General features: G+C 51.7%; 1 protein-coding gene across 1 annotated transcript; it reads left to right on the top strand.

Annotated features, from left to right (window-relative positions):
- Positions 1–435: 435 nt before the first annotated feature.
- LOC119100236 (uncharacterized) lies at positions 436–7870 on the top strand. Its single transcript, XM_037223346.1, has 4 exons — positions 436–572; positions 2082–2183; positions 3610–3740; positions 7848–7870. Exons 1-4 carry the CDS (start codon positions 502–504, stop codon positions 7868–7870), a joined length of 327 nt encoding a protein of 108 aa, XP_037079241.1. The 5' UTR covers positions 436–501.
- Positions 7871–15422: the final 7552 nt, after the last annotated feature.

The raw sequence follows: 15422 nt of genomic DNA, 5'->3' as shown, positions 1-15422 counted from the left end.
ATAAGATGTCACTTGAGGTCGCCGAAAAAGACCGACTTGGTTAACATGCGTCGCGAGAACAGCCAAACGGACAAACCGCCCGAGTTACGTCTGAGCACGAGCAATTCACTTCACGTTTATTTCTACTTGAAACACCCTCCGTCGTCGCCTCCTGTCATTACATTAGGTGGCCCAGGGTGGGCCCACGCTACTATCAGAGACGACGTTAAGCCCCGAGCTCTCTGATACCGCTATGCAATTACTACGTGACTCGGTCGATCGAGGGATAAGGCCGCAACAAATACCGCGTCCAAACCGGCCTCAATCTCGCCGCTCGATGATGACTTCTCATCAGACCGGCGGTAATCTCGGGAGGGGACCGGGGGCCGGCCGGGGACCGCTTCAGTGTCCGGCCGTGTCTGGATGGGCGCTGGTCTCGCAGGTCCACCAGACGGGCCGCAGACTGGGGCCGAGGTCTGGCACGCGCGTGGTCAATCGCCAATCATCCGAGTACCAACAGCTATGCTGAAAGAAACGGAAATGTGGTTCAAGAGCCTCAGGCAGCAGGATCAACCGCTTTCACCTCCCAAAAGGTAAGAATAGGAGAGAATTGCCAGGTTAGTCCGAGAACTGTTGCTGGCACGCTGGCACGCATATATATATATATATATATATATATATATATATATATATATATATATATATATATGCATATGACATATGCGCGTGTGTGTTTATGCGTTTTTGTGTGTGCTTGAGTGTGTGCGTGTGTTTGTGTGTGTGTGTGTGTGTGCAAGTTGTGTTATACGAGAGGAGAAATGAACATGTAATCAGTTCGTTTCGCGTTTGCTTGATTGTTCGAAGTAAGTCCTTCGTTGTTTTCGATAAGTCTTGAATCAGCTCGCCTATAGTTATCTATATTAGTTTAAGCTAGCTAGCGTTTCAAGAAATTTCTTTCCCACTCTCAAAGCAGTGTAAAATAGTCGGACGGAAAACTTCGAAATAGGATGAAATACGAGGCACGCTCTACGAGACATAATCGAAGGTGAACCATGAGTTCACCTCCGTTCACCATCACAGATAATCCTCCCGAAAATCAGGTCAAATTACAAAACACATACAAGCATACATACAGCATTTTTTTCAGCCAGTTTGATGCCATAACAAGTTTAAGACAGTGAATCACCCTGCTGCCATTGGGTGACTGAACAGGTCCAAAGTGATGCATGACCTGAGCTGTCTGTTTAAATATTCCAACTATGCAAGCGCTGGTTTCTTTCATAAACGTTTATCGTATTAAGAAAGACTGCGCTTTTGGATGTTGCCTATCGTTCGTTTTTCTAATAGTGTTGTCAACCTGTCATTTCACGCATTACACATGTTCTCTTTTCAAAAAGACTTAAAACTGTCTGAAGGACTTCAAACGTCTGTTTGACGGTAACTGCTACCTGCGTGCAGATTCTAAGAATGCACGTTTTTAGCAGGCTATATGATTTTTTGAAATTGTGCGAGCGAGAAAGGCTTTGAGCTCCCGGTTTTCTACTATTGTGAGTTCATCATTTTTATATTGACTGTTAGAGACTTTCAGTATGCCAGGAGGCGCTGGTTGGCATTGGTTATATTTAACATGAACTATAGTCACTTGATAATATCATTTGACTAATGCCTACCGGTTTACTGAAGATCGAAGGTATCCCTGGTTTACTATTAACTGCCAGCATAAGAACTCTGACTAAAATTTCCGATAATTGATATTTCATGTCCCTATCCCTTCTCTTCAGTGTGGAGTAACCTGATCCTTTTGCCACAAGCACCACGTCAGCGCTATTTTACACTTCTAACGCTAACTCAATATGTATTCGTCGAATGCGGTAATTTTGTCCATCAGAAAACGTTAGAGATATTGCGATGTTTAGTCATTCTCCTTCTGACTACTTGAAGTCAATATGAAATGCGTAACCGAAGGAGACACGAGTAAACGGTGGTAAACGGCCGCCTCCGGTGGTCGTGTTTGGCCGTGTGCCGGTGAGTTATAGGAGGTGCTGGTCGCTGTCCCGCTCCCCGCCCGCGGCTGTGTTCAGCGGTGTGCCGGTGAGCTACAGGAGGTGCTGGTCGCTGTCCCGCTCTCTTCCGGAGTTGACTGGAAACACGGAGGATGCAGTGAGAGCCAGACAGTGCTCGCAGGAAAGCCGACTGCGCCGCAGGTGAGGACGGCTTATGGCGCCAGCTGGCCACGCCAGTATTGATAAAGCTTACCTTGACACCATCCGAACTGAGCTGGGGGTGGGGTGAGAGAAGGGGGAGTGGAGGGGGAGCTGGCCAGAATGCCGCAACCTAACCGCAAAACACGCCAGCAAACGGTCTCACCATGTATTTGGTCACTTTCTTCTCAACTTGAGGGGTCTAAAGCACAACTGTGCAGAGGAAAGTCAGGAAGTCGCGATCTGAATGGGAGATTGCATCCCTATCTGTTGCACATATTTCATTCACTGACAAAGTTTGCCACGGGCAACCGTTTTTTCTTTTTTTTGTCATCAGGGAACAATAATGGGTGATGTTACGAGGGTGTGAAAGAAATTGCCCCAATTTGCACCAGCGCCAAAGTATCATGTGAAGTTACGCCAGTACCTAAATTGGGTTGTTTAAACTGCATTGACACTATATTTGTTGTAAAAGTACTATTTATTCATTGCAGGCCTTTCATCACTGCAGGTCCAAAATTTGACCATTGAAATATACATTTTGACAAGCAACGTCTCACCATGCGGTAATGAATGCTACTGAAGTAATACTAAATTTGAACGTTGTTACATTAATTGGATGACATAGCAAATAATATATCCCATGACTTTCTGCATGCCCTGAACGCATCGTGGATGGTTCTTTTGACGTTTCTTTCTGTCCCCATGAATCATAAAGACTTGCCTGGCCATGCGGAAAAATATCCCCTCTGCGGTGCTCCAACACCACTTTTCGTGTTCAAACCGTCTTCAAGAGGAAAATGGGATCGACAAAATAACGAAGTAATTCTACAGCCAACGCAGAACTATTCTGACGCATTAAAAAAAAGTTGACCTCCACTGTAATAGGGCGCTGAAGCCGTAGCACAAAGCTGCGCACTCAAATTTTCCCACCTAGAGCGGAATTTTCATGATCTAATCATTTTTCGATTTATAAGTGGATTTCAGCATGATCCCCACGTGGCTAAACTGAACGGCTTTCTAAAATCCGTGGTATGACTGTGTGCCCAGTTGGTGCCGGCCGAAGCTACCGTAGTAGCTCCCTGCCGGTGAGGGCAGGTGCCCTGCCCTCGGCACCAGGTGTGCGTCAGCAGTCTCGGTGCCATGAGACCCGAGCCACGCGTGCCCACCCACGCTGTTTAATCAACACCGCTTATCAGCTGAAGCCGCGCCCACACTGCTAGAGTCCTTTAGTTCGGCGTGGTACTTTTCTTCTTCACAAGCGTAAATAAGTTGGTCTTTTTACGGGTATCGCGAAAATACCGCCAGTCAGCACCTCATCATGACTGCGCTACGACGCACCCACATCAACTGAGAGTGCCACTGAACTTTCAATCCATCCCAAACCCACCAACGCAGATAGTATGACCTCGACGTCGGCCACCGGCAGGACGGTCGAGGTGCAGCGTCAGCTGGCCGCGCTAGCTGAGCAAGGTCGCCAACAGGCGGCGCTGCTGCAGCGGCGCCGCCAGAGGGCCACCGATGTCCAGCGCTTCCTCCAGCAGCCGGTCACCGCACTGCGTGAGTGGCCGCTCGACCGCCGCCTGTCAGCGATGACCGCCAGCGTCAGCTCGACTGTCAGCGATGACCGCCAGCGTCAGCTCGACTGTCAGCGATGACCGCCAGCGTCAGCTCGACTGTCAGCGATGACCGCCAGCGTCAGCTCGACTGTCAGCGATGACCGCCAGCGTCAGCTCGACTGTCAGCGTCAGCTCGACTGTCAGCGTCAGCTCGACTGTCAGCGTCAGCTCGACTGTCAGCTGACGTCAGCTCGACTGTCAGCTGACGTCAGCTCGACTGTCAGCTGACGTCAGCTCGACTGTCAGCTGACGTCAGCTCGACTGTCACCTGACGTCAGCTCGACTGTCAGCTGACGTCAGCTCGACTGTCACCTGACGTCAGCTCGACTGTCAGCGTCAGCTCGACTGTCAGCGTCAGCTCGACTGTCAGCTGACGTCAGCTCGACTGTCAGCTGACGTCAGCTCGACTGTCACCTGACGTCAGCTCGACTGTCAGCGTCAGCTCGACTGTCAGCGTCAGCTCCACTGTCAGCTGACGTCAGCCTCGACTGTCAGCTGACGTCAGCTCGACTGTCAGCTGACGTCAGCTCGACTGTCAGCTGACGTCAGCTCGACTGTCAGCTGACGTCAGCTCGACTGTCACCTGACGTCAGCCTCGACTGTCAGCTGACGTCAGCTCGACTGTCACCTGACGTCAGCTCGACTGTCAGCGTCAAGCTCGACTGTCAGCGTCAGCTCGACTGTCAGCTGACGTCAGCTCGACTGTCAGCTGACGTCAGCTCGACTGTCAGCTGACGTCAGCTCGACTGTCAGCGTCAGCTCGACTGTCAGCGTCAGCTCGACTGTCAGCGTCAGCTCGACTGTCAGCTGACGTCAGCTCGACTGTCAGCTGACGTCAGCTCGACTGTCAGCTGACGTCAGCTCGACTTGTCAGCTGACGTCAGCTCGACTGTCAGCTGACGTCAGCTCGACTGTCAGCGGTGGACGTCACGTGGGGACCAACAGCTGGTCTCAGAGACTTGAGAACGAACCTCAAGTGTGATGGACTGGAACTTTTTGAATTATTTTATTTCTTTTTGAATTATTTCTTGAATCACCATGAGGTCAGGCTGAAGGGATTTTCAAAAGGGATTTTCTAAGGGGACTTTTTCGTTCACATTTGATGATTTTAAAGCAAACATCAGATGTGATGAAATAAGCTCACATGTAACCATTGGTACTTTTTTGTTGCACCTTTAAGAGGAAAAAATTGCTTTAGACTACACAAATTTCATGTTTAGTGAATGTGCTCCTTAATACGTCATGGAGCACAGCAGCCCCACCAATAGCTCAGTAAAATTTAAGTGCGATGAGCAATCCTGATTACGCTATCGTGCCATGTAAAGCATTGATTGAGGGCCAGTTGACGGCCGTTGTGTTTAAAAATCGCGCTTACTAACGCCAGATATGATCGACTCGACAATTGTACATTTCTTGGCTTTGATTGCTGCATGATTCATGGAATGATAGGATTTTGATGACGTTATCATGGTGTCATGAATGCCTGGTTGACCTTGAAATAGTCTCCCTGAAACAGTCTGCACGTCTTCGCGAGCGGATGTAGATAACGGTGCAGTAGCTCAGAAGCTTAAAGGGGTTTATGTCTTAAGGAGGGCAGGGCTATGAACTGCACCGAATGGTCTTCGAGATGGCCGTTTCAGTTCAAGACCCACATACAAATGAAGAACACTCCCTGCAAAATTTCACAAAATTGATAACGTCAGACCCCCGTCCCACTTCTACGGATATCGTTGACGTCAATGAGTTAAAGGGAGTGTTGCACATTTGTATGGAGTCTTGAACTGAAATTACCATTTTGAAGGCCTTTCGGTGCTGTTGACAATCCTGCCCTTCCTAACGCGTATGTCCATAGGTCACGTGATGGCCAGGCTGCCTCCATATGTCCCGCACGGTCAGGGAATGTTTCAGATTTGTATGGGGTTTTGAACTGAAATACTCACCTTGAAGCCCTTTCGGTGCTGTTCACAAACCTGTCCTTAAGACCTAACCCCTTCTAGTTTCTGAACAATACGCCCGCGAAGGTGGGAAAAGGCATACCGGGGAGATTATTTCAGTCACATTGGCATTCATGACGTCATATTAACGTCATTAAAATCCTGTCATTCTCTAACCCATGCAAACAGGCCACGCATAAGGCCAAACAAATATAATTGTCGGGGCGTTCATGTCTGGTATTCTTGAGAACAATTTTCAGATATAGCGGCCGTTAATTGGCTTTCAATCAATGTTGTGGAGCTTGCAATGACATAATCAAACAATGACGCATTGAGGAGCATATTTACTAAACAGAGGGTTGTGCTGTCTAGAGCAGTCGTTTCCACTTACATAGTGTACCAATAGTATTCAGTGAAAGTGTTTCATCATATCTGATGCTCGTTGCAATATATTCAAATGTGAAGCATTTCCTTTAAGTGATGTAATGCGAAATTGAAAGGTAGGCCTCTGGTCAGGGTGGTGACTAATGAGCCATATCGCACATGAACTGGTGATCATGACTGGATGAACGCGAAATGCCGCCGTCAAAAGATAGACTGCTCCGCAATGCTACTCTGTCCGGCGGGTTGGACTAACTGGTGATTCGTTTGTGAAGCACGCCGCCGCAGACAATCAGGTGTAAACACCGCCAGACTGCTGGCTTGTGGCCAGATTGCTATTAAAAATACACGCGCGCCGAGCATGATGGGAGAAGCGGCGAGGTCCTGGCAGCAATTCCAGTGCATACACGTCGTAAGTCCGAGCGCTCCGAGCTCGGCGTTTGGGCGGCACCAGTGTCGGTGCATTGAAAACCGATGTTTCAAGATATTATGATATTGTAGCCTTAATTTAAAGCGGAAACAGCATATTTTCAAGAACTAATTAAAAAAGCGGCATGATTTGACTTTAACCTGAGTTCGGCGAACGTGTGCACCAGGTTAAGCGCACCGATGTCGTTTGACGTAGGCGTGCAGTACGGTGAATATTTTTTGGTAGTCTGGGCTCGTGGCTGCTACGGCGGAGCTGACCCAGAATTAGCCTCTGTTCGCGGTACGTACACGAGCTACATAAGCACGTACGCATGGACGGTATCGTGGGAGGTGTACTGGGAGTGTTGTCCCGTGACGTAGCTCAAGTCGTCAAAATTGTAGCCTTTTGTCATCTCCGCGTGCAGTTCGCACCACCAAACACGTGTTCTGAAACTCGCAAGGCCGTTGCCTACTTATTTTCGTGAACTTCGGGCATTATGATCTGTGGGAATACCAACAGATCGGTGCCAACTATGATCATGTATTCAAATAAGACTAAAAAGAACACGATCATGCTGCACTGGGTCGGCTCGGCTGCATGGATGGTTGACAACTGCTTGGTATAGAACATGAAGTGTTTTTCTTATATGCCCTATAGGCACAGGAACAAGGATTTCCGTGGGTGTCATGCAGCGCCCGCTGGGATGTCGGAGCTCAGCGTGCGCTAACGAGAATACTGGGCCTTATCCCTACGGTGATGCGTGGAAAGAGTAGACTTAAGAATGCACCAAAATGACAGCCACTTTTTGAGCCCTTCCTACGCCTATGGACTTCCCCAGTAATATTTCGTTGATCAAGATCCATGCACCGAATAATGCGGCTCCACTGGTCTTACGCAATCCTTCTCAAGATGCTTGATATCTAGTGCGTGTGGTAATCTGTTTCTAGTAACCATGTGCTCGTCTTGTTATTGCACCCACGAACAAAATAAGTGTCCTCTTTACTGTACATATTTCCCTTATATGAATATGGTGTGCTTTCATCAGTTGATGGATACCATTGACGCTTGAAATCGTCTTTTCACAGCGTTCATGCGTCGTGATCACCGAGTTCCGACATCCGAACCGTGAGTGATCCCTTATTTCCGACCGCTATCGCCGAAAGAACACTTATATCAAGCGTTTGCATTTCCACAAGATATTCTAGCTCTTGGAAAGATTATGGAATAGCAAGGATGGTCAAAAGCTGGTGCTTAGTCCGAGAGCCACTCCAGTCTGACCCGGTGCCGCTCTCCCGTCACGCCGCCGACATTAACTTGATCACAGATGGCACCACCAGCCGAGGCTGATCGCAGATGGTACCACCAGCCAAGGCTGATCACAGATGGTACCACCAGCCGAGGCTGATCACAGATGGTGCCACCAGCTGAGGCTGGCCGGGTGACGCGCTCTGCGTTACAGCGCGCACGGCTGTCCCGGCCCGGAGCCGGCGATCCAGTCGTCCCCAGCGGCCTGGTGGTGCAGCGAGCCGGAGCTGTGCCGCACTCTACGCGACCTGCTGCCGCCGTCACGCCGCGACCTCAGCCCGGGCCGGCCGCGCCGCGCGGCCCGAGACCTCGAGCGGCCGCCGCCGCCGCCGCCGCCGAACAAGGGCATACTCAAGAGTTCGTCTCGGGGGGCGACTGCAGGCCGTCAGGCTGTCGGTGTTTCGGGGCGTCAGGTTCTGGGAGCGTCAGGGTGTCAGGATGTCGGGGTGTCTGGGTGTCATTGTGTCGGAATGTCAGAGTGTCAGGCTGTCGGAGTGTCAGGATGCGAGACCATTGGGGTGCCAGAGGGTCGGTGTGCCAGGGTGTCAGGTTGTCAGTGTGTCGGAGTGTCAGGGTGTCAGCACCCCTGTGGCGTCGACGTCGCGTGTCAGGCTAACTGCGGCCACCCGCCGGACCGGTCCTCCTGGAGTGCCGAGGACGGCGGAGATCCGCCGCGACCCGTGCCCAGCCACGGCGGCTGTCCGCGCCCGGCTCACGTCGCGTTGGTGGAGCGAGCGATGGTGGCGGTGGAGCGACCCATGGCGGCGGTGGAGCGACCCATGGCGAGAGTGGAGCGCCCCCTGACGGCGTTAGCCGGCGACCGCTGCCGTCACCTCAGCTGCCCGGAGTCGGAGCCGGCCGACCAGCTGAGCGTTGTCGGCCGCTCTTCAGTGTTAAATGCCCGCAACAGCGGCGCCGGCGCCGGTCCTCACACCAATAAGAGGGTGGTTTTCGTCGATCTCCGCTTCTCTCAGCGGTCCGAGAGCGCCGGGGACGGTGGTCCGCGCGCTCAGGTAGGGGCGGACGGGGTTGGCGAGGGGCAAGCTGATGTGTCTCGTGCTGGGGCGGTGGACAAGCAAGATGAAGACCACTCCCGGAGCCCGATCGCTAAACGCAGCGGCGCTGTGCTGCAGGAGCCTTCAAAGGCTGAGAAGCCCAAGCCACCTGATGAGGACCTTGCGAAACTTTCTGAAGGAGAGAATCACGACGGTTTGGTAACTGACCGGTCCTTGTATGCTGAACGAGAAGCGCCGGCATCTCGTGAGAAAAAGCGCCATTTGACCTCCGAGAGAGGTGCTGTTGAGCATGCTCAAGACGCGCAGGGGTCTTTTGAATGCGGACTTGACTCTAGGTTAGACGTTAGCCTCAAAAAAGAAGACGTGAAGTGTTCGGAACAGACCGTTGAAAGCACATCAGCAGATTGTGTAGATATCAAAACATGCCACACTTCCCCTTCCCCTACCGCCAACAACGATGCGTGCGATAAAAGTGAGACGAGCTTTCAGGTATCGCAAAAACAGCCTGAAACCCATCGGCCTGATGGCCCGAGCACCGGCGTGATAGTAAAAGAAGGCTCCAGTTGTGGGGGAGCGCCCGAAAACACCCAGCAAGGAGATACCGCCCCCGAAGACATCTCGGATCCCAGGGCGTTTTTCATCGATTTTACGGCGGGTAATGCTTGCGTGATCCGACCCCTCCCTGAGCGGTCTGAAGGCTTTCGAGTCAACAGAACTCTGCTGCTTCGCAAGCTTCGGAGCCAGCAGAAAATCAGCAATGATGGACGGAGAGGGGACGCATGGAATTTACCGCAAAAGCCACGAAACAGAAATTCGATTAGATCGACAGGCATGACAAATGTGGGGAAGCTGGTCGACATTTTCCGCCGCCATCATCCCAATGTGAGCAGCGTTTGTCTGCCTGTCTCAGCCAGTGTCTATAGGCGGTTGTCACCAGGTGTCATGGCCAGCCGCGAGGCATGTGCTACCCGCAGTGGTGCGTGCAGACCGCTTGAGACTCATTGCCGTCCGACTCTCCCTCAACAGCAGCCGAGGTGTCGTGTCGTTCAACCCGATCACGCCGGCTTAGATTTCAGCGAGGTCGCTGGCTCAACACGGGGAACGAAATCGAGGATGGTGCCCCCCGATAATCGATCAAGTACGGTGCCCTCCACTTCGCCTGTTCCTAGAGAGGCGCACGGCGAACATCTCACATACCTTCAGCGCGTCAATAGTGAAGCGGGCAGGACAGCCAGGGGACCCTCCAATGGCCCTGGTGGTGATCGTAATTCTGGTGAAAGTGTATTTTCCAGGCCGGAAATTCTACCGACTGCTATGAGCTATGAAGACCAGGCCAAACGCACCTGTTGTCACAGCTGTGCTTATACACACTCGGACTCCGGTAGTGTTGTCATGACGTCAGCTCCCATCAGCTGTCGTGAGCCAGCCGTGCCACCTCTTGACAGCATTCAGGGAACGTCGGCCGCTTATGCAAGAGACGGCGAAGCAGGGTCAGTTTCGGATCCCGTTACCTGCAGTGTACCGTCCGTCTCAGCCGTAAGCGGTGTGAAGCCGATTCGCAACGTAGCCGGCAGCGCCAACGTCAAACGTGAGGTCGGCAGCGCCAACGTCAAACTTGAAACCGGCTATCGCGACCATCCAGTGGTAAGCGACAAGCCTGTCCCTCCGACGTCGAATGCTGAAAATACCGACTCGGATCACCCCCCTAAAGCCGGAGTGGAGCACGCCCCATCGCCGGCTTCGTCATCCCAGACCAGCTGTGCAGAGACCTTCCCAGCCATGCTCGGCCGTGCCAAGGGCGACAATGGGGCCCCCTGCCGGGCGAGTCGACGGATAGGGATGTGGTCGTTGTCCAGCGACAGTCTGCAAAGCCCCGGGCTCCGTGGTGCAACCGGCTCGGCTGTGTCCCTAGCGGAAGATCACCGCCCGCCCCGAGCTGGCCCTAGCGAGCCGCCCCGAGCCGACCCGGGGGTGGCGGCGGCCCAGCGGCCGCGGCCCGGCACACCGCGCCTCGTCGCCCCGCCGCTAGGGGCCCTGACGTCGCGCGGTGCCGCGGCGCAGACGGTGGCACCGGCGGAGCGGGGCGCGGGCGAGGCGAAGAACTGGACGAGCCTGACGCTGGTCTCGCCGCAGGACATGGAGATGACGCTCTCACTGACGACGCACTTCCCCAGCATCGCCGGCAGACGCAGAGCCACGCACCCGCGGCCGGCGAGGCGGGTCGAGGCCGAGGTAAGGACCTAGTGGAAATCCGTGGACCGCTAGCCTTCCCCCACCTCCCGTGGAGCCACCTCCCAAGCCTTTAATAGGAGGAACGCTCACTTGGCTTAAACCACTCAAAATTAAGCTGGTCACATGCCTGATGGTTTTTAGCTCAAATACTTATTTCCGAAACAACTTGAATGCTCCTAGCAGCCACCGGCACATACACACGACGTCAAATCATACTCCGTTTGCGAATACCGCGTGCGACGTTCATGCAGTGTATGAAATGTTAACATCATCACCGATTGATCCAACACTGATACTCCGTCCCAGGAGTCTTCAAGCGGGGCGGGTCCGGCGGAAAAGCGCTGATCCGGCCCCGACGACACACCGTCCGATCCACCAGCCTGCTGCCGGGCCGCCCGGAACGCGTCTTCGGCGCACGAGAGCGTGGACAGGCTCGGACACCCCAGGAGTGCACTGCGGCTCGCCGTCCTGACGACAGGCCGGCCGACCGCCGGAAGCGCCTCCCAGACAGCAGCGGTCGGTGGAGCACGGCGGCGTCACGCAGCAGACGCCAGCGATGCCGTGCTGTCTGGGACAGGCTGACCAAGCGCCGGAAGCGTCTCCCAGACAGCAGCGGCGCCCGGCCGGCGGAGCGCGGCGGCGGCACGCAGCAGACGCCAGCGATGCCGTGCTGTCTGGGATAGCATTGACACGCTGCGCCGGCCATTACGTACATCACGCATTTGGCTTGCAGCCGCGCCACGTCGGATGTCATCTGGGCTAATCTCGGTTTATTGGTCTCTATAATTTCAGTTGGATCCAAATACTTTACTTCGCAGGTTTGAGACTGATCAGTACGCACTGCCATGTAAGCTATAGCGACGTGTTCTGACCATTCTGTGTTGGGATTAGGCGAAACGATGACGATAGTTGAATGAGTTCCTTTTCGGAATAGCGAGGCGCAAGTCAACGTGCTTTTTGTGTTGTACCTAAGGCTGTGTTGTTCGAATGCCGCCCCGATGAACGTTGTTTTTCTCGATGAATGGCCTCCCCACTATCCGAAAGATACACACGTAGTTTTATGAACGAGGTGAAAATTGCATTGCTCAGCTGCACCAAAATACACTTATGTGATATGCAATGGCTGTTACGCACGGTGTTAAGCGCATTTGCGAGGAACGTTAAGCACATATACAAGACGGTCTCCATAGTTTCATTCCTCGTAGAACAAACAACTAGGACAACGTAGATACAAATGTGTTGATGTTTCGGTAACATGCTTTTACCGAAACTAATAGCAGAAGTAACGTCACAATTATCTGGCAATGATCCTATTCGATTTTTCTTTTTTTTGTGAAACAATAAGCCACAATTTTTACAGGTCACCAACATTCAGGGGATTAAACAAGGAGCAATTGCCAGCCATTACTACGATACAGTGCACATTTACCTAAGAATAATCACGCGCGAAAAATACGTGTACATGCAAACAAAGTCAAGTAAACAGGTACCACGCATCACGCTTTATCAAACATGCAAACGGGTTCAAGTAACCAGGCATCACACATCACGCGCAAATTGTGCATGCAAACTATTTCAATCAAACAGACCTTGCACATCACGTGCCAGGCACCACTTATACATGCAAGCGATTTTAAGCTAGCAAGCAACACACATCAATGTAGATATCACGTTCACATAATCGGCCATGATGAGTCCTGGACGTTAAGGTCCGGTCGCCGACTTTTCATAAGAATAGATTCCCTTATTTTCCTGTCTGGGCGGTCCTGTGCTCTCTAGATTACCTTGAGCTCTAAAAGGGGCATAGGGTCCATACCTCCCTGGATTCCAGCCTGAGCGTGTTTTGCCAAAAATAGTCACTGAAAGGAGGTATTGGCACCTTTTAGTTAAGTTTTGTTTTATTTTGTTTTCAGTGTCTCGCAGGTGTTCGTTACATCTCAAGCGAATAGAGCGCATGGACTCCACGACATGAATTATGTTCCTCCCATGTTTTTTCACACAGTTTACATTTGATTTCGTACGCCACCTTTTTGCGTGCAAACGTCTTGAAAACCAGACTTGCATGAATGAAAGTCATTACTTCTCTGCCACTTAGGCGTCAAGATAGAATATTTCGCCGGGCTTTTAGGCTTATTGTCGTTCTTCCAATTTATGTGTACGCGCAGTCTTGATTTTCCGACGATATGTTTCGTTTTTCAAAGCGAGTGCTCATTTCTGTAAAGTAACGTTAAGAATCTCAAGGATATTTTCTAAGCTACATACTTCGACGATTATGCTACAGTATAGACGCACGGACAGCGCGCCCTTGAATAATTTTTAGAGTTCATAAACAACGAGCATCAAAATTTTTCCTTTACGAGAGAGCATATAGGGGACAGAAAGGGGTTTCATGTTTAGATACACTAGTGACGGTGGAAGGGAGGAATAATCACGCAACGTTAGAAACGGGGTTCTTTTTCAAGTTAAGCAACCCTGGTATAATTCTGTACTGCGAACCTGTGTGTCCAACGTCCACTAAGCAAAGTATAAGTCGTAACGTGTTCCATAGGGCTCTAAACAACTCATCAAGTAGTGAAAAGAAAAGAAAGAGCATAAACAACATATGTGCTTTGCTGTTGAGCTATGTGTATTCTCCGCGACTTTTAGGTATACTGTCGGAAAAAATCCAGAGCGCATGGGAATGGGTAGTAGCAGGCGGGAACACGCCCCATCGGACGGCGGATTCTTAGCGCTACCTTACATAGATGAGCACTTGCTCCGGAAGATCAAACATATCGTTAGAAAATCAAATCTGCGCGTACGCATGGCATGGCAGAATAATAATCAGCGAAACAAGCCTCTGATGACGTTGTCTGTCCCGAAGCCCAAGTGGCAAGGTGGCGATAGATGTCATTTATGCAAGCCTGGGTTTCAATGGTTTGTACGCAAAAAATCGAGGTTTACGAAATTAAGTGCAAACTGTGTGAAAAACATGGGAGGACATAGTCTATGTCGAGGATTTCATGCGCCTTATTCGTTTGACATATAATGGACACCTGCGAGGTGCTAAAAAGAAGACAGGAAATAACCCTTTTCGGTGACTTTTCCCTTTTTCTCTTTTTTTAGGCAAAATACGCCCAGGCTGAAACCCAGAGAGGTATGAGCCCAACGCCCCTTTTAGAGCCCAAGGTAATCAACAGAGCACAGGATTATCCAGACAGAAGAGTAAGTGAATCTATTCTTATAAAAAGCCGGTGACCAAACCTGAACGTTCCGGCCTCATCATGGCCGATTGCGCAAAGGTTTGAATGAAGCGGGATGCGTGATGCCTGTTGGCTTGAATCCGTTTCCATGTACACGCATTTTTGGCGTACTCTAATTCCTAGATAGATATGCACTGTATCGTGGTAATGGCTGGCAACTGTTCCTTTTTCAATCCGCTGACTGTTGGTGACCTGTAAAAACTGTAGCTCTGTTTCACAAAAAAATGAAAAATCGAGTACGATCATCGGCAGACAATTTTGAATTTACGTCTGCTAGCCGTTTTGGTAAAGGCATGTTGCCGAAATATCAACTCATCTATATCCCCATTCTCCTGTTCTTTTTTTGCGCGCGCGGGATAAAGCTATGACTACTGTCTTACAATGGTTATTTGTGATCTGAAGTGTCCTCGTATATAGGTGTCTCAGCTATCAGATATGAAAATGCACATTTCGATGATCCCCGAAAACACCCGTATTCTGGTGCGGCCCCAGACCATTCCAAGCCTGGGGATGCATCAGGGCCCGTTCCAGACATATATCGACCTTCTCACGTAGACGACACGGAACTGTGAAGGACCGCTTATCATATTCGGACCCTCCCAAAGCAAGCGCTTGCGGTGACCATGTCAGCGGCGTAGGCACACGAGGCGCTGGCTCTACAGCAGCAATGGGCCCATGGTTCACGCCCAGGACACCGCTGTCGCCGCATGGGACCAGCGCTCGTAAACGACTGTTGCGTGCAGCTGTCTGCGAGCGAGATCATTCGCGGTGCAGCACGATCCGTGCGCGTCCCTTCTCTTGAGTACGCCACAAACCATCGCGTGACGCTCTCCCTCGATGAGAGTGCCCATGGTCATACGTTACGCGTGCTGAGGTGCCACGGCGGTGCGCAGCGGGAGCGTCCGTGGTCTCCGCTGTCGCCGGGGATTATACGTCAGTTTCATGTCCCATGCCACGTGAGGGGGCCTCACGGCGGCGCGCAGCGGGAGCGTTCGTGGTCTCCACTGTCGCCGGGGATTATACGTCAGTTTCATGTCCCATGCCACGCGAGGAGGCCTCACGGCGACGCGCAGCGGGAGCGTTCGTGGTCTCCACTCTCGCCGG

This window comes from Pollicipes pollicipes, unplaced genomic scaffold, assembly GCF_011947565.3.
Source record: "Pollicipes pollicipes isolate AB1234 unplaced genomic scaffold, Ppol_2.1 Scaffold_4881;HRSCAF=5763_pilon_pilon_pilon, whole genome shotgun sequence".
NCBI classification, from domain to species: domain Eukaryota; kingdom Metazoa; phylum Arthropoda; class Thecostraca; order Pollicipedomorpha; family Pollicipedidae; genus Pollicipes; species Pollicipes pollicipes.
This window is presented reverse-complemented; position numbering and strand designations above follow the sequence as displayed.